The following is a 26231-nucleotide window of genomic DNA, read 5'->3' as shown; positions in this document are numbered from 1 at the left end:
CCCCCTCTATCTATCTATATATATATATATATATATGTACAAAGCTTCATGAGATTCTGAAGGATAAGGCAGCCTAATTCCCGAAGCCCAACAGAAACAATGAATTCAGGCTTATTCTGGACTGTGTTTAGGGAAAGAGTTGATCTCCTGATTGGGCTAAATGCTGATCAACTTAAAGTCCAACTGACCCCCAACAAAAACACAGTCCTTCACGTCGCAGCTCAATACGGCAAAACACAGTGTGTGAAGGAGATCTTACAGAAGTGCGGTCGATCACTGATTTGTTCAGTGAATATCAAAGGTGAGACTTCACTACACATTTCAGCAAGGGAAGGTCACACCGACATAGTACAAGCACTCATTGAATATGCGAAAACAGAAAGCGACGAAGACGACCTAGAAAGCGGGACTAGAGTTACCAAGGAGATCCTGCTGAGGATGAGGAATGTAGAGGGTGACACGGCCTTGTTCGGAGCTGTGCGTAATAATCATCGTGATGTGGTTGAGATTCTGACTACAGAAGACCCTCAATTTTTGCATTTTCCCAATAATGCCACGGAGAGTCCACTTTACTTGGCCGCTGAGAGAGATTATCTAGTTATTGTGTCTGAAATTCGGAATAATTGCATTTCACCGGTTTACATTGGTCCAAATGTAAGAACAGCTACGCACGCGGCAACGATTCGCCGTAACAAAGGTAATTACTAACTAAATCTTTTCTCCATAAGTTTTTCCTAGCGCACTTGAAGAAAGAATTGAAAAAAAAAAAAAAAAAAAAAACTAACAGCCACACAAACTAATACCGCATATGTCAAACCTCATGTAAGAACAAAGTAGTTACTAACTAAATATTTTCTCCATAAGTTTTTCCTAGCTCACTTGGAGATGAAAAAAAAAAAAAAAAAAAAAAAAAAAAAAAAAAAAAAAAAAAACCACTCACACACAAACCAATAGCTCATATATCAAACCTCATGTAATAAAATTTTTTTATGGTGAGCAGCGTTGCATATCTCGAATTTTAATGTGATGATAACTAAAAAAATATGAATGTCCTCTATTTTAATTCATATTACACTTATTTTTTTATATTTCATATTTTAACAAATTAAACATATGAACAATTAAAGAAAAAGATAAAAAGAACAATTTCACAATGTTTCTTTCTCCATCTATAATATACTTTTCTCTACTAATGATTTTATTATATAAATATATATATATATATATATATATATATATATATATATATATATTATCTTCTTCACTCTTTTAATTTCTGTATAATTATGCATGTTTTTAAAATTTAACTGTAGTAAAAAAAATATCAATCAAAATTTAATTATAAAAAACTTTAAGCGTCCATGTTAATCAATAAAGGAATTATCAGATGCCAGGGAGGTGAAGATGCAATCGGTTTACTGGTCTTTTCAATCCCTCTTATTGATGCCTTGAAACTTTTTGATAGTCACCCCCATAATCCCAAACACTAATATGGAGAAGAGATACAAACGTAATCTCAAATTGGGAGTATCATAGAAGTTATAGTTTCAGGACAAGATATAGGAATTATCCTTTGTAGGCATAGGTTTTGCATCAAACATTGTTTACCTTTTGATGAATATCATACTCTCTATGGTTAATTATAAATATGGTGAAATATATGTATTACATGGGAATATATCATATATAAACCGTGTTTAAGCACAGACGCCAAAATGATCACGAATGACCTGATAAATATCACAAGATTCGATTTGTGATATTTTTCATTTACCATATTAATAAGAAATCCTAATTATCATGTTTTAAAAACGAAAAAGCATGCCATTCCTAATATTTTTACTTTTTTTTTTTTTTTTTTTTACTGTTATATGTTATATAGCAATGATTTATTTTCACTTTTTAGTATGAACTGTCAATATAATGTTCTTCTTCAGAATGCATAAAATTTTTACACGATTGGAAGTCATCACTAACCAAGGAAGAAGATGTATTTGGATGGAGACCACTTCACTACGCTGCATGGCATGGCGATGTATCGGTGGTTGAACAACTCCTTGATCTAGATAAATCCGTGGTGTACCTCGGTGCTGACAATAACAATATGACGCCTTTTCACATAGCAGCTAGTCAAGGTCACATCGATGTTATGAAAAAGCTTTTATTTACATGTCCAGATTGTTGGGAAATGACCAACAGTAAAGGCCAAAATATCCTTCACATTGCAATAGAGTATTACCAAAATAATGTAATCTGTTTTTTCCTGCAATATTCCTCCATACTCGGAAGCCTTCTAAATCAGAAAGACATGGATGGAAACACACCTTATCATCTGTATTCTGCTAAAACTGGGGAACGGATTTACGAATTTGTTTATCACAGTAGAGTGGATCATATGGCTGTCAACAACAAAAACATGACTCCATTCGAAGCAGTAACCACTGACATGAATCCATCCCAGGTAAGAATGTCTATCTACCTTGTCTATTAGCATTTTTTTAAATTTTATTACATGAATACATGCCAAATATATACGCACACAATAAAACGAAAAGACTAACTCTAGTTGTATGCATAAATCATGCAGAATGATGTATAACTTGAAAAGGCTGAGTTTGGAAATCATTAGATGATGACTGTCAGCGTCATTATAATGATGAGTTCTATAATTTGAATTCCTATCCAACTATTAAATGATCACTGGTACATAAAATTCAAAGAATATTAGGTTTTTGACTTTTACGATGATATCCAATGATTATACAGATCTAGATTGACCAGTTAGTAAAATGCAAAAAACAAAAAGCCAGATTCGAAAACGTACTAGTATAATTCTGTTTATTTTAAAAGCAGGTTACAAAAATTAGGTTCAAATAGGTAAGTATATAATACATTGTATAGGTTAAAAATTCGGGATTAAAAATTTGACTATACACATCTTATTATTTTATTATTATATATAATAAAAAAATATGTAACAAATAATAAAATAAATAAGAAAAGATTACAAATAATAAAATAGATTGTCATTTTATTTAAATTGACACAAGTCACAAATCCACAATAACCATAAAAGAAATAAATCATCTAAATATAATTAATCAATAACCATAAATATATGTTGTGATATTTATGAAAATATATTTATATTCTACTAAAAGATCTAATAATCTAAAAACTTTCAAAAATAAAAGAAAATAAAGATACCCACAAAATTTAAAAGATCAAAAATAAATAAATAAATAAATTGTAACTGTCTACAAGGATCTATAAGAATATATGTAATTCTCTAAAGTTCTAGTGTTCTACAAAGTATATGTAAATACATATATGTATGCATATATATGTGTGTGTTGATGTGTCTATTTTTTAACTGTAAAAATCACTCGCAATAGAACGAATCCTTGTAGGATAGGGCTATATTGAGGGTGTCGAACATCAAGGACTGTGGTGAATTGTCAAGTATAAAATTAATTTAGATAAAAGATTTTTCTGTTTGTTTATATCTAAATAATATAAAAATAAAAATAAGCAATGAAATAAGGATTGAGATCAAGAGAAGAAATACTTATGGCTTAACTTCACCACGAACCTTATAATATAGTCAATTGATTCAACTTTAGGGATTTCAATATTTATGCATGATCAAGAATTAAATGAAGTAAAATTCAATTTAATTTAATTTCAAGAAGATAAATCATGAATTTACGTAAAGAAATAACATATATTCGGTTGGCACAAATTGTCTACTTAACTACTTTAATATAGGGTGCAGTACAATTTGTCTTTCCTAAGCATAGATTATCAAAACAATCATTCATAAAACAGTTTAAACACTATTGCATGATCACTATTCAGATCGTTATGAGAATCTCTTAATCACCAATCTTAAATAATAAGAATAGTTCGGATTTGATTAAAGTAAAATAAATTCTAAGACAAAATTCATTAAAAACCAATTTTATTCATTAAAACTCCAATTGCTAAAAAATCCTAAGTCAGTTGCTCTTAATCATGCAATCAAAATACATAAGTAATGAAAATCCCCAAAGTTAAAAGACAATAAAACCATATTATTTGGATTCGGGTTACATCAAGGCCCTAAGATGGAGTTTAGCTACTCATGGAGAGGAAATATGTCATCATTGATGTTATACAAGCCATATCCATGGACCACCAAAAACTCCTTTAGATCTTTTTCTTTAATCTTCAAAACACTAAAAGCTGCCATAAGGTCTCTCTTGTATCCTCTGTAATCTCCATTTTTTTCTGCTGAACATCTCCTTTTTATATCCACATGTTGTAGGCTTTCCTTCTAAAGAAAGGAAATAGAAAAGGTCAGTAAAGGAAATAAGCCAATATAGGCTTCTATATTTTTGTCAGTTTAAAAAGCTGTTTTGACCTATTTGAAGTACGAATCTTGAAATTACTATTAGAAATAAAAAGGATGGGCTTAAGTTCTATTTCTAAAGTCATTGAGTTTGCCCAATTTCGAGTTTTGGGTAAAACGTTATGCTCAAAATACTAAAGCGGGTCCAGACTTTCCTGCTCAAGTTCTTTTCTTATTGGACTAGGAAACCTTCTTTTCTTCATATAAGGACCCAAAAATGAATTTGACTAGCTAGAAGCTCATTTAAAAGTCTTCTAAAATTATCCTTGAATCAACTTAGTCATTGGATCACCTTAGATACTCTAACTCTCGCGGTCTCCATCCGTTGATTGAACTCATAGACCTTAAAAGTAACATAATTGACTGAATTTCTAAAGATTACTTAAAAAAAAAAAATGAAGAAAATAACATAAGTAATATAAAATAAACATTACTAAGGTATTAAAATATGCAAATCTAAGGGCTAGAATGTGCAATATTCAGCGCTTATCATGTGTATGTATTATAACTTTGGTTGAAAACCATGCCTTCAAGTGACAAAGATAAGGGATTTGGTTAAAAAATAAAAATATTGAAAATAGAGAGATAGATCGACTGACGGGTCTTGCCTTGCCCATTACCCAACAATTATACCGAATTCAAGGCACAAAACCCAACAATCTCCACCCTAGCTTGAAATTCGTTTTCACATGCTCTTCCATAACTCTATCTCGATTGAAGATCTCTTTACCTCGAATCAAACGCCATTCATCATCCCTATTGGTGTTGAATTTTTCACGCATGGCAACCCACCAATCAATCAACTCATTATCATCAATTTATTTTCTTACTTAAAACAACGAACCACACTTCTTTATACCATTACCTTCACCCTATCTTGAAAACGAACATCCTCTAGCTTGTCTCAAAACTTACTTTTCATGGGCTTGTGTCTTTACACCGACTACCTCCATTTCATCATCAACCCTAATTGAATTGTAATGACCTAAACTCGGGGGTTTGGATCATTATTCGGGTCCTTATCCGAACCCGAGGTCATATAAGGGAAATAGGGTCATTTCCAATGTTGGAATACAATTAATATGTCATATTATGCTTTACAATGCACTGTGGCATCATTAAATGGGAAGGGTTACAAGGGTAGGCGGACTGGGCTTCGTTGGTCAACTAACAGCCCTGCATCGGCTGGCCGAAATAAGAGGGTCGGTTGGCTGGCAGTGATGGTCAGTCGCCTGAAATGATGATCCAAACTTCTCAACTCTCTGTCTGGGCTCAAAATGCACTATCGGTCGACTGGCTTATATCACCAGCCGGTCGACTGGCCCTGGGAGGTGAAAAATGTGGCTGTTATTGGGTTCTCAAGGTCTTAAAAGCATTCGGGTTCATTTGTGAGCTTAAGTATGATGTAAACCTATCCCAACCACACTCATATAATCGAATACGACCACTATTTGACATTCATGCAGTCATATAAACATTAAATGAGCTTAACACATTACATGTAATAAAATGGATCCGGTTATATCATTTATGGCCAAAACAAGTTCTATTACACCATTACATACAAGTTTGGGACAAAATAGATACACATATATTACATTTGTCTAAAACGTCAATTTTACAAGTCTCAAATGGCAAAGCATGAAGTAGACAAAAGAAAATCCTCAATGTCATCACATTTGAGATAGTGGGTCCTCTATGACTTCTTTCCCGGTTTCTGAAAATAATAATAAAGTGGTAAGCACAACGGCTTAGTAGGAGGTGCTCAAAACAAATCTCTTAATGATCCAGTGAATCACACACAAAGCATAGAATATAGATAAGGGGATTTTGCTTAATTTTTGGGAAAAAATAATCACATACTCATCATTATACAATCCAAGCGCTATAAATGCAATGCCAGTGCAATGTAATGTCATTCTCTATTTCCAAAACATTTACTAATCACAACAACTATCAAACCGTTAATGTAACCCGGCCCATGGCAACTCCATGGAGCCATGAGAGAAGGATTGGCTAACTATCCTGACCTAAGGCAACTCCCTAGCGTCATTTGGGGCCTAGTTAGGTCAACCATGCATAGGGCAGTCTCCCTAAGTTCCCTTTAGATTCCATTAACACCACAGACATAAGACGACTCCTTACCGTCTGGTTTTCGCAAACATCTTTTCAAAACATTTCCCAAAGTCAATATATATTTTTTCATTTCAAAAGTCAATTTCCTTGTTCCTCACCCAATGCCAGTACATGAGTGTCTCAATAATGTCATCATTATGCCAACATGGAATCTCATACATTAAAATATAATCATACTTGCATGCTTGAGAGACAATTTACACATCAATTTTCATATTATTAACTTCACATTCATGGCATTTAGACAAGTAATTCATGCAACAATATCCTTCAAGCATATCATTTCATAATAGTTAACATAGGCATGAAATTTAACACATATATATGGCACTAAAAGCATGTATATCATCACTTGCTACAATTACCCTAACTAACAAGCTTTATGTTCACATTTTACATATAATCATAGCACATATAAAAGAATTAATTCACAAGGATCAACGAATCTGAGTTTTAGAAACCCCTACCTCAAAGATTGAGCAAAAGCCCCAAATTTTCCCCAAATTTCAAAATCCTAAAGTGCCCTTGCCGAGCTCGTTAACTTTGTCTTCAAAGGCAAAGTCCAAATCTTGATGGAAGAAGATGAATCAGAGGCTTGAAGGTAGTAGATTTAGAGAGAGAAAATGTTTGAGAGAGAGAGAGAGGGGGGGCTGCTTTAACTAAAAAAAAAAGAAGGAAAATGATCACAAAATGATCATCTGGTCCTTTATATCATGTTTGGTCAATCGTGAGTCCTGTTAACCCCAAAAATATCTAAATGTTACCTTTTTGTGCATACACCTACTAAACATGATATAATTATACATATAAGCACCGAATCACATAAATATGCATTAAATAAAAATAAAGGAGTGCAATGATCTCAAAAAGTAGCCTCGAACACGAAAAATCCCGGTCCAAAAATCTTTAAAATATCAAAATGACCTCCAAATACATTTCTAAGACCCTAAACTCAAAGAAATATCCTAAACCACTCTCGGAACCTACGTGGCATGCTAACTGGTGCGTGGTACGTAAAATGAGGCGAGAAAATAAAATAATCCGAAAAATGAAAAAATGTCAAAAAAAATTGGAATAACGAGAAACATTACAATCTCCCCAACTTAAAAGGATTTCATCCCCGAAATCAAGCCATACCTGGGGAAGAAAATAACTCTGGGTACTTGGAACGAACTTCCTCCTCCCGTTCCCAAGTAGCCTTCTCAATTCCGTGATGTCTCCAAAAAACCTTTATTAACGGTATTGTCATGTCCTTCAAGACCTTCTTTTACATGTTAAGGATCTGAACTAGTCCCTCCTCGTAAGAAACATCCTCATCAATATCCATATCAACCCAACTCAGAATGTGACATAGATATGGTTCATACTTTCGTAGCAATGCATGAAAAACATTATGGACTCTGTCCATCTGTGGTGGTAATGCAAATGCGTAAGCAACCTCTCCTATACACTCTAGAATCTCAAAAAGCCCGATAAATCGTGGCGACAACTTGCCAGCCTTCCCGAATCTCATTAATCCCTTCCTTGGAGTAACCCAAAGAAAAACGTAGTCCTCCACCACAAAGGATAACGGTCGTCTTCGCCTATCTGCATAACCTTTTTATCGGCTCTGTGCTATAAGCAATCTCTGTCTAATCAACTTGATTTACTCGGTAGTCTAAAGTATAATGTCAGGTCCTAAGGCGGCTATCTCGCCCACCTCAGTTCATCAAATAGGAGACCGACAAGGCCTACCATATAACACCTCAAATGGAGTCATTTCAATGCTCGCCTGATAACTGTTGCTGTAGGCAAACTCAACAAGTGGTAAATGATCCTCCTAACTACCACCGAAGTCAAATACACAGGCCCGAAGCATGTCCTCCAAAATCTGGATGGTATGCTCCGACTGACCATCCGTTTATGAATGAAATGTCGTACTAAAATGCAACTGTGAGCTAAACGTTGCGTGAAGTCCTTCCCAAAACTTCGATGTGAACTTGGCATCATTATTTAAAACAATAGAAAACGGAACTCCATGTAACCTCACTATCTCTTTCATAGACAATCTACCAAGTGCCTCTGCATCATCTATCGCTTTAATGGGCAAAAAGTGAGCCGTCTTGGTCAATCTATCAATGATAACCCATACAGCCTCATTCCCCTTCTGTGACCTGGGAAGCCCTGTTACAAAATCCATGGCAATACATTCTCATTTTCACTGTGCTACCAGCAATGGCTACAACTGTAACGACCCTGGATTTTTCAAGCCGGTGCGTCAGTGATGAACCGAAAGATGACCCGATAACGGATCCGAAGTGCGGAAGCAAAAGACAAAACAACGGTCTCTAGAGATACAACATTACTCTAAGACACCATTATGACCCTCAACGAGGTCACGGAACCCAAAGGAATCAAATGGGGAAGCAACGTTTCAAAAACAAACAAGATTGAACCTAGGGGCAAATTTGTTATTTCTAGCTTAAAAGTGGGTGCCACCGAGCACACCATTGGAAAGAAAACAAAAAATTAATGAACTTAGACTCAAAAATCACTTGATTCAGAGTCCGGATGAAGAAGATATGGCTTCCGGAAGAAGAATGGGCAAAACGATCAAAAAGGGGACAACCAAGAACATCTAACCGGTTAGATGGCCTATCTAACCGGTTAGAAGGCCAAAAACAGTGACAAAAACGCTGCCCACACTCATCTAACCGGTTACAAAACCCCTCGTAACCGTTTAGATGTGAAGGGGCAGTAAGGGTGCGACCCAAAAACCTGGCAGCAGGGGTTTTTCCGGAAAAAATGGAAATTTGAGGGCCTAGATGACATTTTCTGGAAAAACACAAAGAAGAAACCCCCCTCAAAATCGAGTTTTCTACATAATAAATAAGAAAAATCGAAAAATACACAATGTGAAACACCCAAAATGCCCTCCCAGGAAAACTGGTCCAGAGGGTCCAAAAAGCTGCTAAATTTAAAAACTAAGAGCTGAACTTCGTATGCGATTTCTGATACCAAGACGACATTTTCTGGAAAAACACGAAAAAGAAACCCCCCCTAAAATCATGTTTTCTATTCAACCATGTTTAAAGAAGGAAATAAAACTGAATTTAAAAGTTTAGAATGCCCCTAGATCAGAATATGCAACAAAAACTCAAAATGAGTCCGTTGGAGGCTCAAAACACAAACGATGAGGTTTTGCTCGGAAACGACTATGCACGCAAATGTAACTTACCTATTTAGATGCGCTACAATGGTCCATGGCTTAAATACATAGCCGATGCAAAATCCGACCCCCACAACGGGCAAAAAGGCAAAAATGGACTTGGAATGGAAAACATGGAATCCAAAAATACAAAATGGAGTCAATTGACCGTTTGGCCCTTGGCCACACTTCATACAAGATTAATGAGACCCTATGAAAGAATGAGAATGGAATTCCCACACCCGATGCAACCATGGTGAAGCAATGACTTGCGATTTTTCAAGATTTTCACAATATTTCATGAAGTTAAAAAGTATATAGAATACAATATAATGGTCATTGGCCTCCGGCCTCATCTCATACATATCAAATACATTGAAAGGAGTGTACTTAAGTATACATTACATACACGGAATCAAATATACATATTTTGACATATAAGATTACAATTGGCATTCCGAGCCAACCTTCACAAAAATGGAAGTCTCCAAGTCCACAAACCATCCAAGTATAATGAAGACCTTAACTTTGATTCTTATACCTGAAATATGCCCCAGTATCGTAAGGGTGAGTAACATAAATCTATTCGTAGGAGATGAACATGTATCGACCTAGCATTTCACAAATTTATCACCTTAAAGTGAAACATGTTAAAGGGGCTCATGCCACCTAACGTCTATGTCCAAATGAGACTCGGGGAGCATCCTAAGCTATCTTAAAGTCTAAGTAACAAGAATCATGATATACATACGTGTATGAAACGAATCATGGTTGGGATAATCTAAAGAACACGACAAGAAAAATGCTTGAGCATAGATTAACATGAATTGCGTTTTCAATACAATTGAACTAGGTCTAGAGTAATCCATATAACATGACAAAAGCATATTTGAATACAAGTTAATAAGAATCACATTATCCATGCAATTCAACAACAAAAGAGCATGTTATACAATGCAACAAGGTATAAGTTCTCAAAGCCATCAACTTAAAATCTAAAGCACAAAATAACAGTAGTGGTTCATGTCACCTAACGTCTAAGTTCTAAATGAATCAATAGGATCAATTCTAAGCTTTGTTAGAACGTCAAAACACAATTTTCAATATCGATGCAATTTAACCAACATTGGAACTTCCAATACAACGCATAAAACACAGTTTCACAAAGTTAACATCATGTAACTTAAAATGGAACGACAAATAAGGAACAAGAAGTTACAACATCATCTAGTTATCAACTTGAAAATGAAATGCAAAATCAAACAAAGTGGATACTCGGACGTCACGCCGGATCAAACCGACAACATAGTTACTTTAGGGTTACTAGCCCATGGGTAACCTCCCTATGTGCGCACTAGACTATATAGAGGGACTATCCCCCGTACTAGAACCATGTCCTAGCCATAGTCAAACAACGACATCCCCAAGTTTCCAAAATCAACAAGTTGTGCAACAACGCATATATCAATAGGAATATGCAAGATAATCAAATATCTACTAAGCACAACCAAATTTGGAAACCTATACAATACATGCTCTAAATCCACAACTAATATAATATGATGAATGTCGAATCTTCAGTGTGCGATTCATTACACGCTATGCATGAAAGATGTTAAACACGAAGTGTGCAAATCATTACACAAAGTAACAATATATTCAATAAGGAAAACATATTCTCATGAATACAAACATAACAACTATGTTATCCAATGTTCAAAACATAACCAAATGAATATACAACAAGTCTAAGTCCATGATTTGAATATAGAAACCGCTTCTAAAACACAACTAGATCATGGAGCAAATTGATAGAATTTAAATAGATAAACACAATTAAATTCTCTAGATTTTCGATTCAATTTCAATTAATCTCAATTTAATACATGTTAAAGGGCATGGCAAGGTCATCACCTATATCCATTCTAAAACTCAATTAGGTTGTTAGAACAACAAAGTAGAACTTTAATTAAATCATGCTAATTTAATCCCAAGGTTCTAAAACAACTTCAAATAGTCCCAAATTAATATATATAGTAAACAAGTCATGGCCAATACAAATATCAAGTTAAAACCTTAATTAAGCTAATGGGACCACGAAATAAATTTTAATTAATTCTTTTAATTAAAATCCCTTGATTTTCAAACTTAACCAAATGCTCTCAAATTAACCTATGTTGGAAAACATGCTAAGAACTAATGTAATATTACATTACAAGTTTATTTCATTCAATTTAAGACTATGTGAATTAAACTTTCACTAAAGTTAAATATAAATTAAAAGTTGCAATTCTCATGCAATTAATCTCAATTTAATATATGTGAACAATTATACCTAAGCTTAATTTTCTAGCATGCCACAATACAATTCCAAATTGTATATCACCATGAGGATTAAATCTTAAACATGGAATTTAATTAAATAAAAGGTTTCAAAACCTAACCGAATATTCTAAATCAAATATATGTGAAGTTATATGGCATGTAAATCAAGAATATCAAGTCGGAATTTAAATAGAGTGAATAGTGCACTCGGGGCAAATTAATTAATCAAATTAATTAATAATTACTAATTTTCAAAACACCTCGAATTACTTTCAAATTCAACTATGTTGAAGAGCATGCTAAGGCCTAATATAATATGCTAACACATATTAATTTCAAGTTAGTTAAGGCCATGTGAATTAATCTTTCACTTAAGATAAATATTAAATAAAATCTTTAATACTTATTCAAATGTTTCAATTTTTATACACGACAATGAGCATATCAAGGGACAATATAAAATCATGCTACATGTTCAAACTAAGTCATGAGCAACCGGGAAAATCAGATCCCGTAACAGAAAAATAAATAATAAAATCTCTAAGTTTTATATTTAATCATGCCAACAAGTTGTATAAGCATCAGAAGCATGCTATATAACAAGAATTTAAACCTAGAACATCCCCTACCTCAATTTGAGATGAAATCTCAAAGGCCCACAAAAAAAAAGTGCTCCGAATTTGACGATACCGAGAGGTTTTGTCGGGGACAACACTGTGAACAAGAATCCGAAGAAGCCCCATGAAAATCCAAACTTGACCTCAATCCCGAACTCAAAATTTGGTCAGAAATGGTTTCTAATAAGGGGTAATGGTAGAGCACGACGAGGCGAACAACAAATGTTAAGGCCGAAGACTTTTCATCAAAGAAAAGTGGATCAAAGGAGGAGAGAGAAAGTGGCAGCCGTGGGAGGGAGCTTGGCCGGCCATGGGAGAGGAAGAAGAAGAAGAAATCTAATTTTTTTGTTCTTAAGTCCCATATTTATAGTAAGTCTCAAAAACTGCCCCGAAAGGGCCCTGCCGGGTCTGGAAAAGTGGATTTTGAGCAGACGCACTCAAACGGCAAAACTCCATGAACAAAATAGATTCAAAATGAGAAAATAAGAATAACAAAAGAAATGGCATTGAACACTGAGTCCCGAGCAGAAAGTTATGCCCCGAACAAGTTCGGTGGCAACTGGGTCCAGAAACTCTGAAACTGGAGAAAAATGACCAGAACGGAATTCTAAGAGTCCACGACTCGATGAAATGTGAAAATGAATCCTGTACGAGGATCCAGGCTCCAGACGAGACATTTTGCAATAACTTTCGTTAATTGCACAATGATCCCTACAAAAAGGGTTAACTGCGAAACTGCCCCAGAATGAAAATATCTTCCAAAAGATATTTTCTTAGATGCCCCTGAAATAAAATATCTTCAAAAGATATCTACGAAAAACACCCCAAGAAATGAAAAAGATTCTGAAGAATTGTGCATCTATGCCTCCGTGGACACCGGAAGCAACCAGAGTACTTTCTTGCAAAAGTAAAGATACGTATTTCGAGGAAACCACTCAAGATGAAGGCACGTGAAGTCAAAAACCAACTCCGAGCATGAGAAGTGAGGTTGTGCCAAAAACTGACAAACGGAGATAAGACGAAATAGGGAAAATGACATAATAGGGAAAAGACAAAATAGCGCATAGTGTCCGAAAAACGAAAAATGCGAAAATGACTAGGTCCTCAAAGGAAGTTGTCAATTCACATGAAAGAGTCTCAGAAACCAATTCTGAGCACCCGAGATGACACTAAGCGACACGAAACAGAGCTCAGAAAAGAAAATTAAACGAAAAAAAAAAAATTTCATTCGTAAAATTTTAGGAAAAAGAAAAGGAAGGCAAATGACCGGGTCGTTACAGCAACAAACCAGCGGGCCTCTGGTGCTCAGTCTTTACCTACTGACAAGTGAGGCATCTAGCCACAAACTATTCTACATCTTTCTTCATTCCACTCCACCAATATTGACGCTTCAAATTGTGATACATCTTAGTACTACCTGGATGAACTGTAAAGTGGGAAATATGAAACTCCCGTAGAACATCCTCCAAAAAAAACTATGGGAACAACCATCAAACCCCTGAACCGTAGACCTCCATCTGCATGTAAGGTCCAATCTTTCACTATCTCACTACTAAAAATCAACATGTGAATGACATCCAAATCCGGATCCTATTTCTGTGATTCAATCACCTGACCAACAAGATTAAATAAAAATGTTGATTCATTGCCATCATCGTCATCATAACAATGCAATCCCATCTCAGCTAAATCTTTCAACATCTTTCATTTTCGAATGGCTAAGCTAGCCAAAGTCCCACGAGATTTCCAGCTTAAGGCATTAACTACTATATTTATCTTGCCCAGAAAATACTGCAAGTCAAAATTGTAGTCCTCTATGAACACAACCCATTGGCTCTGCCTCATATTCAAGTCCTTTTAGGAGAAAAGGTACTTGAGGCTCTTGTGATCCAAGAACATATTGAATCTCTCACCATATAAATAGTGTCTCCAACATTTCAAGGCAAAAACAACTACCGCTAACTCCAAGTCATGAGTAGGGTAGTTATGCTCGTGAGTCTTTAACTGTCAAGACCTATAAGCAACTAATCTATCATCTTGCATCAACATACATCCCAACCCATCACGCGAAGCGTCACAACAGGTCACATAACCCAAGCCATGCTCAGGTATCACATGAATGCAGTTAGTGCTTAATCAAACTAAAAAGGCATAACAAGGAACTTATAATTTCCATACCGTGTACGGAATGCCATCTTTGGGATATCCTAATCCCTAACCTGCAACTGATAATAGTCTGACCTCAAATCAATCTATGAAAAATAGTAAGCTCCCCTAAACTGGTCAAACAAATCATTTATTCTTGGTAAAGGATATTTATTATTGATGGTGGTCTGATTTAACTCCTGATAATTAATGCACAACCTCAAAGAACCATCTTTATTCTTAGCAAATAGGACCGGTGTTCCCCACGGTGAAACACTTAGTTGGATGAAACCTTTCATCTTTAAGTCGTCAAGCTGCTTATTCAACTTTTTCAATTCTACTGGTTCGATAGAAATTGGCACGGTACCGGGTATCAAATCAATGGCAAACTCAACTCCCTTGTCGCTCTAGATCCAACTCCTCGTGTGTCCCTTCGTGATGGCATAACGCTATAAGATGAGAAAATGAACCAATACTAATGACACAAAAGTCCGCCCGAGAACGACGTCCTCACACAAATAACTTAACAAGAAATGAAGACCTTTAAACACTTAATATGCATGGCCATGCAACAAATATGTTAACTTAAGAAATTAAACACGTAGTCACATAAGCAAATAAGCAAGCTTTGCAATTAGTAACACGTTAACATATAAGCATGTAAGCAATGCAAATCAACTTCCACACAACCTTGGGTAAGCCTCTACCCATCGTCATAATGGTTTTCGATCCATTGTTCTGATACCAAGTTTGTAACGACCCTAACCCAGGGTCCGAATCATTATCCGAGTCCTTACTTGAACACGAGGTCATCTAAGGGCATTAGGGTCATTTCTAATGTTGGAATACAATTAATATGCCATACTATGCTTTACAGTGCACCATGGAATCATTAAATAGGAAGGGTTACAAGGGTAAGTGGACTGGGTTGCGTTAGTTGGTTGACAGCCCTGCATTGGTCAGTTGAAACAAGAGGGTCGATCAGCTGATAGTGATAGTCAGACAGCCGAAACGATGAACCAAATTTCCTAACTCTTTGTCCGGACTCAAAATGCACTGTCGGTCGCTGGCTTATATCACCAGCTTACCGATAGGCCCTTGGAGGTTAAAAATGTGGCTTTCATTGGGTTCTCAAGGTCTTTAATGCATCCGGATTCATTTGTGAGCTTAAGTATGATTTAAACCTGTCCGAACCACACTCATATAATCTAATATGACCACCATTTGACATTCAATCATTCATATATACATTAAATGAGCTTAACACATTACATATAATAAAATGGATCCCGTTACATCATTTAACACCAAAACGAATTCTATTACAACATTACGTACAAGTTTGGGACAAAATAAATACACGTATATTACATTTGTCCAAAACGTCAATTTTACAAGTCTCAAAAGACAAAGCATAAAGTAGAGAAAAGAAAATCCTCATTGTCATCACATTTGAGGTGGTGGGTCATCCGTGACTTCTTTCCTGGTAAAAATAATAATAAAGGGATGAGCACAATGACTCAGTAGGAGGTGCCTAAAATACACCTCTTAATGATCCAGTTAATCACACACAAAGTATAAAATATAGAGAAGGGGATCATGCTTAATTTTTAGGGAAAAAAAAAAATCACATACTCATCACATACAATTCAAGCATTATAAATGCAATGTTGTGCAATGTAAATGCAATGTAGTGTTACTCTCTATTTCCAAAACCTTTACCAATCACAACAACTATCAAGCCATTAATGTAACCCGGCCCATGGCAAATCCACGGCGCCACGAGAGAAGGATTGGCTAACTATCCTTGACCTAAGGCAACTTCTTAGCGTCATTTGGGGCCTAGGTAGCTCAACCACGCATAGGGCAGTCTCTGTACGTTCCTTCTAGGTTCCATTAATACCATAGACACATGGCGACTCCTTACCGTCCGGTTTTCACAAACATCTTTTCAAATTTTCAAATCCTTTCCCAAAGTCTTTTTTTTTTTTTTTTTCATTGCAAAAGTTAATTTCCCTTGTTCTTCACCTAATGGCAATGCATGGGTGTCTCAATAATGCCATCATTATGCCAACATGCAATCTCATACATTAAAACATAATCATGCTTGCATGTTTGAGAGACAATTAATACATCAATTTTCATATAATTAACTTCATATTCATGGCACTTAGACAAGTAATTCATGCAATAATATCCTTTAAGCATATCATTTCACAATTATTGACATAGGCATGAAATTTAACACATATATAGCACTTAAAACATGTATATCATCACTTGCTACAATGACCCTAACCAATAAGCTTCATGTTCACATTTTACACATAATCATAATACATATGAAAGAATTAATTCACAAGGATCAAAGAATTTGAGTTTTAGAATTCCCTACCTCAAAGATTGAGCAAAAGCCCCAAATTTTTCCCAAATTTTGAAATCCCAAAGTCACCCAAATAAAGATCAACTCTGATCAAAGCATAGCCCTTGTCGTGCTCGTTAACTTTACCTTCAATGGCAAAGTCCAAATCTTGATGGAAGAAGATGAATTAGAGGCTTGAAGGTTGTAGGTTTAGAGAGAGATAGAGGGTTGATTCGGCTAAAAGGAATAAGGAAAATGATCCCAAAATGATCATGTGGTCCTTTGTATCATGCTTGGTTAATCGTGGGTCCCGTTAACCCAAAAAATATCTAAAATGTCACCTTTTTGTGCATACACCCACTAAACATGATATAATTATACACATAAGCATTTAATCACATAAATATGCATCAAATAAAAGTAATGGAGTGCAAAGATTCCAAAAAGTAGCCCCAAACACGAAAAATCTGGGTGCGGGACCTACCAGGGACCCCTTGGTCCAAAAATTAAAAAATTATCAAAATAACCCTAAATACATTTGTAAGAGTCCTAAATTCAAAGAAATGTCCCAAACCACTATCGGAACCAACGTGGCATGCTAACCGGTGCGTGGCACGTAAAATGAGGCAAGAAAATAAAATAATCTAAAAAATAAAAAAAAAATGTCCGAAAAATGAAAAAATGAGAAATATTACATGAATCTCCGTATCAACTCATGATCAACCTTTTACTTTAACAAACTTTATACCAACCTTCAGTTCTGACCTTCAGAACCAACCACAAGCTCTTACCCACCATCAGCTCTGATACCAGTTGTTAAGGATATTAACTCCCTAGAACCCATTGAAAGGTCGGTTATTGTTGAGAGCTAAATCTTTCCTTAATCACAAATAGTTGAAACATCATTATAACAAACCAAATTAGATGGATCCGAATCGTCAACTGGCTGTGATTTAATCTCGGGATCCTTACCCGAACCCCGAAAACGTAGTAGGGGTAAAATGATCATTTCATACTAAAGATGGATGATGAGTTGACTCTAAATAAGCCATTTCTCCTAAAATGATCATTTCATACTAAAGATGGATGATGAATTAATTCTAATCACATTAATCAACTAAACCCATTTCATAAGGTTTCAATGGCTATACTCATGGTTTCCCACAAATAGGCCTCTTCGGTTTAGGAGATTTCTAGAACAGTCAGCATTAAAATGGTCATAACTCCCTCTAAGTTTTTAGTTTTGAAATATGATTGGTATCATTGGAAATATGACTAAATGCTATAATTGGTACTTGCGAAGCTGATTGAACACGTAGAAAGACCCCTTTAAAGGGGAAAGTTAAATCAATCCTTGAATTAGGTCTTACAAATGATTGACCTCATCTCCATAAGAGTGCTACTATATATGAGTAAGCAGGTGGAATTGTGGTCGACATTCTGGCGTGGTAGATAAAGTTAAATTCATTTTTGAAAAAGAAACCGTTATCTTCCATTCTTATATAATGGATTTGAGAATTCAACATCGAGATCAGTTGCATTAATTGATCAAGCCGGTCAGTTCGGACTCAAGAATGACTTAATTTGGATTTAAGATGAATGATTTATGACTGTTTCAATAATGAATGAATTTTTAAAACAAATTCAGGGGAGAGGGGGGGGGGGGGTTTGCATTCGAATGCCCGAGGCCTGTTTTGATATGCATTCTGGTGAACAGTAATAATCAACACCTATAAAATTAATTCTTAAGGTTAGGATTAATCGTGGGGTGTCCAAATGAACTCAAATAACCCCGAATAACCCTAAAATGGTTGGTTTGGATGCTTAAAGCTATGGATGAGCTAGAGAAACTGTCTTAAGGTTCCACTTTGCCCCAAAACCTCCCCCAAACATAAATATATATAAATGACTAACATGCATTTCATCAATCATCCACAACTAGGGCAATGGTAAGGCATTTGAAATTAAGGAGAAATATAACCAACTCCATCCTTAAACATCATAGTTCAAAATGCATATTCCTTTAACATGGAAGCCATCCATACATGTCCCAAATGCATATAAAGATGAATAATATACGTAATACATTGAAATACCGCATTTACTTAGATATAGAAATTAATTTAGAAATTTCCTTACAATCTTCCATCCATTTCATCCATATACAAAACAATACTAAGTTTTATTATATGACCATTGAATGAAAGTTATCAAAATGATAAAATTACAACATTTCAAAATACAATAATATAGTTACATGGCTTGAACATCTAAAGATACAAAAATGTAACCCTACGAGTCAAGTCTTTACCCTGTCATTACAAAAACGGAGCCAAAAGAAACACATGTTCACTCCTAAGCTTGTGGAGGTGTGTCGCCCTTTACTTCCTTCCCGGTTCCTGAAATTATTAAAATAAAGGATGAGCATGACGGCTCAAAATGAAATGCTTAAAACATAAACCTTGACCCCCCCTAAGCTAAACACCCAATTGAAAGGGGCAATTAAGGAATATGGATCATTCTTGGAGGGGAGATCATGAAACATAGACAATGTAAGCTTTCTTAGAAACTAGCTTTCAATAACGGGATAAACAATGGCAATGAAAATGGAACGCACTCCCGACTCCAAACCGAACTCACACAGCTCATACCGAAAACTGTTAACCAACTTTACCGAGGCGAAATTGAATAACTATCCATGGCCTTTCACTAACAACCATTTGGGGCCTAGTTAATTTAACTATACACATCCTAAACCGATAAGTGCTCCCTCTAGGTTAAGTTAGCACCAGATTCACGACTTTTAACCTTTCCTTTCTAGAAATTCTTTTTCATAAATTCTTTGAAAATCATATTTTTTCCCTAACCAAACCGACACAAACCTTCTATCATGCCAATGCCATGAATGAATCATACAATACCCTCAACTCTATAGATATGTATATGTATGAAACCATACAACATGAATCAAGTATTCTTACTTCAATTAAAGAACATTATCATCGTGGCATTTAATCACACAATTGATTGGCATGAAAAAAACTAATAATATATGAACATAAAACATGGTTTGACATTGCAAATTGACAAATTTGGCATACTCTTCATTCTTACAAGAACACAATGATCATATAGGCATTTCTAAGTTAGCAATTCCACACATAACCTAATAATATAATAATTAAGCATTCAAGTACACAACCATCAACTAAAGACATAGTTTGCTATACTAAAGATGAAATTAGGGAAAAAATTTCATGATTTCCTTAACTAAACATACTCACATATGAAATCAAAGTCAAACAAACCTACAAAGAGGCAAAGTAAAGTGGGTTAAACACCCCTACCTCAAATTTCAAGCAAACCCCTAAAATGGGTTTAAGTGCAATGTACTCCAAATTTAAATCCGAGACCACCGGTGTTTAACTCTCATTGCGCTCGTTAAACTTAACTTCTAACTCTTTTCCTAAATCCCACCCTAGGTAGGTTGAATCCAAGCTCAAAGTATGCAAAAATGGTGTAAAAAATGAAGAAGAAAAGAGGAGATAGAAGAAGGTCACGGTTTAGAGATAGAGTAATATGATTTTGTGGCTCAAAAAGTGACTAAACCCAGGTGTATATGTCTTTGGTCAAAGGTGGACCCCACATGCATGCTAGAGTTACTACAAAGCCCTTCTAGCTTAATCATAACCACATCAATACCACAATAATATCTGACCACCTAAATATACATATATACAGTGCACCAATAATAAAAACAATGAAATAATATGATGTCAAAAAAAATCTCGAGCATGGAAACTCAGCCTTGGGCCCACACGGGACTTCCCGAGTCCAAAAATCCAAAAATGGCGAAATTGAGTAAAATACATTTCAAAGAGTTCTAAACTCAATGAAATGCCCTAAATGACCCTCGGAACACTCATGGCATACAAATCAAGGCTCAAAATAATAAATAACAAAATTAATAAAATCGATGAAAAGTCTGGGACACTACAATCAACATCACAACAATCAACAAATATATATGGAGATAACAATCATATACATTTATGTACACCATAATATTTTATATGGTTCATGTGATACCCCTCGGATCCTAGACACGGGTTGATCAGGCCCACGCCCAAACCCGAGGGATATCAAACAATTAATATATAACCGAACACAGAATACAAAATTGAATAAGAATAAATATTATAAGCTAAAAAGAATACGAATATAAAATCCTCAACTGATAACACTTAACAAAATCCAATTTCCAAACCTCCATGATTACAACTCGGGAATCCATCTCTAGTGGACCCCTATTCAAAAATCCCAAACTAAATGAAAATAAAACTGAAGATAAAAATCCAAACCCAATATCTGGAAGGAAGTCCTACATCGTCGGTGAAATGGAAAATCGTCTCTGCTCAGCACGAACAAGCTCAAGCTTGGAACGGACCTACACCTGAAAAATAGGAGTGGTTCAGGCCCACGAACAAGTTCTATCCTACTACAATCCAAGCAGAGACTCGATACGCATGTACATTCTAACCAACTCAACAATAGCTAATAGTCCGTATGTATATATATAATCACACTAAAAGACTCTCACTGGACTATAGGCCAGTCTCAACCTGAATAGAGGCAACATGCAAAACGCACACAAAGTGGGCATGTGTACCTAAGCCTAACAGGGTACACTTCCAACCATCATAGCCAGCTATGCATCCCAATGCATATACGCTCCCTCACCGTCGATCCTGAGACTCAAGCTCATATCGAGGTACCATAAAAATATATTTAAAATCCATCCAGAATCCATAGTAGTGCCGCTCAACTATATGTTGCCTTGACACTACAAATCCATAGGATTTAACCTTTAGTCAATCCATTTCCTTAATCCCAGAATAGGTAGGACTTAGAGGTTTTTGAGCTAATCCCCCTTGTATGCCACCGTCCCATACCGGTGCATACATTCCATCCATCCAGTAATTGATAATACAGACCATGCATGTAAATATCAACTGATCCATAAATCCAACAATTTAAAATACAAATATTAAACTAGACATTCAATTGTTCCATAAAGAGCATACAAAAATTATGTAATTTAATATGCTGATTTTAAACTACGCAACCATAATCCAACAATTGGCAATATAACAGTATATGTAATTATCAATTTATCCCAGAATCCATATAATTGAGAGAACATGAATAAATATCTACCTCAATTAATTCCATAGCAAGCATAATGAACATTGACAAATTATCATGCTTATATCACCAGTCCAACAATTGATGTGATAAATGCTGAAATTTAAACATCAATTACTCCTTAACAAGCATAGTAAAAATATATAGATTTTAACAATGCTTATTTTATACCATTAATACATGTTTAGAATTTGATAATCATTTACAGAAAGTTTCTACAACAAGTTAAGCAACTTAAACCACTTGCATTCCCTAATAGTTTACAACTTTGTTTAGAATTGATTATTGTTCAACCAATAAACCCCAAGTGGTTTATTTACCATTCCCACACCCTTTGGAGCTTTAATATAACCTTAAAACTCATTTAGGTTCCCATGTATAGTCCCTGAATGTCCCAAACAGATCAAAAACTCAGCCCAGAAGCAAAATTCGTCAAAAATTGCATCAAAAGGGGAAGGAGCCGCCTCCCCCACATGGGGAGCCGCCTCCCCCTTGTGTGGAGCCAGCTCCACTCCATGTGGAGCCGCCTCCACACACCCTAGAGCCGGCTCCACCTTGTGTGGAGCCGCCTCTTCCTCCTGTTCCCCTCTCTGCTTGCTTTCCTTCTTCGTTTTCATCTTCGGCGACTTCCAGCACCTCCGTCCTCCATGGTCAGGGTTCCTAGATGTCTAAACTAGGTTCTAGAATGTCCATAGGACAACTTAATTCTTAATACAACTCCTAACATCAACATAAACATGCACTGTGTAAAAAGAATTTAATCCGAGAAATCTAGCATTCCTGTAATCCCACTGTTTCAAACAACTCAATTATGCAACCAGATTTAGTCTAGTGTTCTCCTAACGTGTTCCAGAATAATAAATCTCCTTACACATCAATGGACATGAATTAGAACAAGAATTACGCAAGAAAGCATTTAAATCAAAAATACAGAACTTGAAAACATGTTCTAGTTACAGTATCTTAAACATGCAACTTAGTTTAATTTTAATCCTTATATGTTCCTGGAGTTGTATTAGACCTGTAAAGAACACGAGCAAATGGGAGAGAGTTAGGTATAGAACTTGCCTTTAGCCTTGCACAGTCGTCTTCCTACGTTCTCCGACAACGTCCTACTGAAATCCTCCTCTGTTCTCTCTCTCTGCCTCCACTGTCGTGAATAGTTTTTTTTTCCTAAAACCCTAAGCAGACTTAATACTTGTATTTATAGGTTTATGCAGAACCTAAAATAAAGCCAAACCTTACAATGAATCCTAACCGGCCCATAGAGAATCCTAATAAAAATCTACGTCGGCTACCAAGACTTAACTTCTAAAACAAAACCCTAAATTAAACCAATTAAGCATTTAAAAGAATTAAAAACCAAAATTACAATTAACTAAACAATTGAATACATTAAAATATAATTAACTAAACAATTAAATAACCTAAAATACAATTAACTAAACAATCAAATAAATTAACATACAATTAACTAAATAACAAGCAAACAAACCAATAATTTCAAATAAATTCAAATATTCAAATACACAAGCAAAATAAACAATTTTAAATTATTAAAAATGCAATTAAATATTAACCAAAATACCTGGACTATCTTTTTTTAAAATTAGGGGTATTACAGTTCACCTAACTCTAAGGTTATGTCCATGGACAGAAATATTTTCATTATTATGAATCAAGAAAGAGAATATACAACTAGATGTCAAAACCTACTTACTCTCGCTTATCATACTCGTGAGGCTATATTTTTATGCTCGGGAGTTACCAATATTCCCTGTGGCCTCTTCTCACAACACTCACCTTAAACCCCTTATACATCTTTCCTCTATCTATCTCTTTACCCAAACCTATCTCATTTATAGTCTTTAAACCCAATTTCCTGTTGGACAAGAATTCCCAACCTTAGCTACAAACAGTTACTATATCAATCACAAATCCTTCCCATGTTTTAACTTCCCAAATTGGAATAGGAGAACTTTTTAATTTTCGTTCTTCATCTAGATGGATTGGTGCAAAGAACTTGGACTGGTCCATTTAGGGAAATCTTCCTAACTACAAACTTTACCCAGTTCAACTGGGCTAAGTAACTTGAACTGGTCCATCTACTACACACACCAAATTTGATTTACAAAACCCAACATTAATATGATCTATTATCAAACAAAATAAATAAATATAAAAAAATATATTTTTAAGGATCAAAATGACCTTGTTTCCAACAGTTGTAGTTTATGAACTGAAATAAGGCAATACTAAATTGTGTCTCCCTACAATTCATATTATTCTAATTTATTTATCCACTTGGTAAATTGATTAATTAAAGTCTATCATGCATCCATGGGAGTTCACTCTTTTAAGTAAGATGAAACTTAGTCAATCTTAGAGTCCACCAGTGCAATTCCGATTTTGTGCACCCAAAGACACCCGTAGATTCTTATGTTGCTAAACATTTGAAAAAGTCATCCTTCATTAATGGCAAAATAAGTATTCCCAGGTTATAAGAGCTTCAACAAATATTCTTGGTAACAATCGATCAATGGATTGAGTTGTGTGAAAGCCATTGCGCATTAGCTCATCATTTTTCTTGCTACGTTCTTTAAAAATATAAGCAGATGATATGCCAAGCAAGGCATTAGTACTATTCTAGCATATTATAACATAAAATAAATGTTCTCAATTCATGTGTTGCTATAATATTAAGAAGATGAAAATTTAATATGATGATAGATGGCATAGGGGAACCAATAGATTCATAAGAGGACTGCTTCACATAGGTTTATGTCATCAGTTGTTGGATCAAGAGTATGAGGGGAAATACGTTCTTGATCTAACAGATATAAGCGTGTGCTCCTGGTAAAAGTGTCTCATATTAGTGTACTTGCTCAAATTTTCATGACATGGATGATCAATGAAATATTGGGATCTATATCAGTACTACTCTTTTCAAATTAAAAAAAGAACAAAAATGCAGGTAGCATCCTATGGTTGTCGAAGCAGATTTAAATTGCGCACAAACAATGTCCCCGAGAAAGTAGAAAGAGACCTAACAAAAATTGCGGACATCCAAATGATAGTGGCCACACTTATAGCGACCGTAACCTTTGCAGCTGGTTTCACCATACCAGGTGGCTACGATGGCAACGACGGGCCAAGTCAAGGCATGGCAGTTTTAGTAAGACAAACAGCTTTTAAAGCATTTGTTCTGGCAGATACTATTGCTATGGTCTTCTCCATTATCGCTGTATTTCTCCTCTTTTTCGCATCAAGTTATAAAGATCCGAATAAGCGTAGTAATCGCCAAGCCATTGCTTTTGTGCTCACTGTAGCTGCTATGGGAGCAATGGTGGTAACATTTATGACTGGCTATTATGTTGTATTAGTGCATTCGTTGGGTCTTGCAATCACTGTATGCGTCATTTGTTGCGTTTTCTTTCCCATTTTTTATTATGTATTAAAGAAACAGTGGAGTGACACTTTTGGGCCCTAATTTTTCCTACAACACCATTGTAGGAGAATGTTTCCATAAATAATGTATATAAAGATGTTTGTGAAAGGGAGGTGATATTCGCACTTTCCTTCTTTATATTTTACTCTCCCATCTAAATGGAAATGATCTATTAACCCTAACCGTACATGCATATGAATGATTTTTTTTCCCAAATTACACAATTACCCTTTCACATATGATTGGTCTTCCCCATCTCTCTCTAATCTTTAATGTTTTCGATCCCTTTTGATGGGAGTTAAATAAATAAATTATGTGTTTTGACAGGAACTAAAAAAATGTTGATAAAACTCAAAAAAAAAAAAAAAAAAAAAAAAAAAAAAGAAGTAAGTATCAAAAAGAAAGGAACTAAAGAA

At 35.2% G+C, this 26231-nt stretch overlaps 1 protein-coding gene across 1 annotated transcript; it reads left to right on the top strand.

Moving 5' to 3' along the window:
* On the top strand, window positions 1-25960 carry LOC132273852 (protein ACCELERATED CELL DEATH 6-like). The gene is made up of 3 exons (XM_059774937.1): window positions 1-697; window positions 1938-2461; window positions 25342-25960. The coding sequence occupies exons 1-3, from the start codon at window positions 100-102 to the stop codon at window positions 25855-25857; spliced, it is 1638 nt and encodes a 545-aa protein (XP_059630920.1). The 5' UTR covers window positions 1-99; the 3' UTR covers window positions 25858-25960.
* The last annotated feature ends 271 nt before the right edge of the window (window positions 25961-26231 follow it).

Source organism: Cornus florida, unplaced genomic scaffold (genome assembly GCF_030987335.1).
Source record: "Cornus florida cultivar Cherokee Brave unplaced genomic scaffold, ASM3098733v1 CherokeeBrave_3.0.0_Hap2_Chr09, whole genome shotgun sequence".
NCBI lineage: Eukaryota > Viridiplantae > Streptophyta > Magnoliopsida > Cornales > Cornaceae > Cornus > Cornus florida.
The sequence above is the reverse complement of the archived record's forward strand: the minus strand, read 5'-3'. Positions and strand labels throughout refer to the sequence as shown.

Excerpts from the sequence above, each read along its gene's own strand:
- LOC132273852 (XM_059774937.1), top strand. The coding sequence starts at position 100 with ATGAATTCAGGCTTATTCTGGACTGTGTTTAGGGAAAGAGTTGATCTC. Across the intron at positions 698-1,937 it reads AACGATTCGCCGTAACAAAG|AATGCATAAAATTTTTACAC; the intron begins GTAATTACTAAC and ends GTTCTTCTTCAG. Across the intron at positions 2,462-25,341 it reads CTGACATGAATCCATCCCAG|GTAGCATCCTATGGTTGTCG; the intron begins GTAAGAATGTCT and ends ACAAAAATGCAG.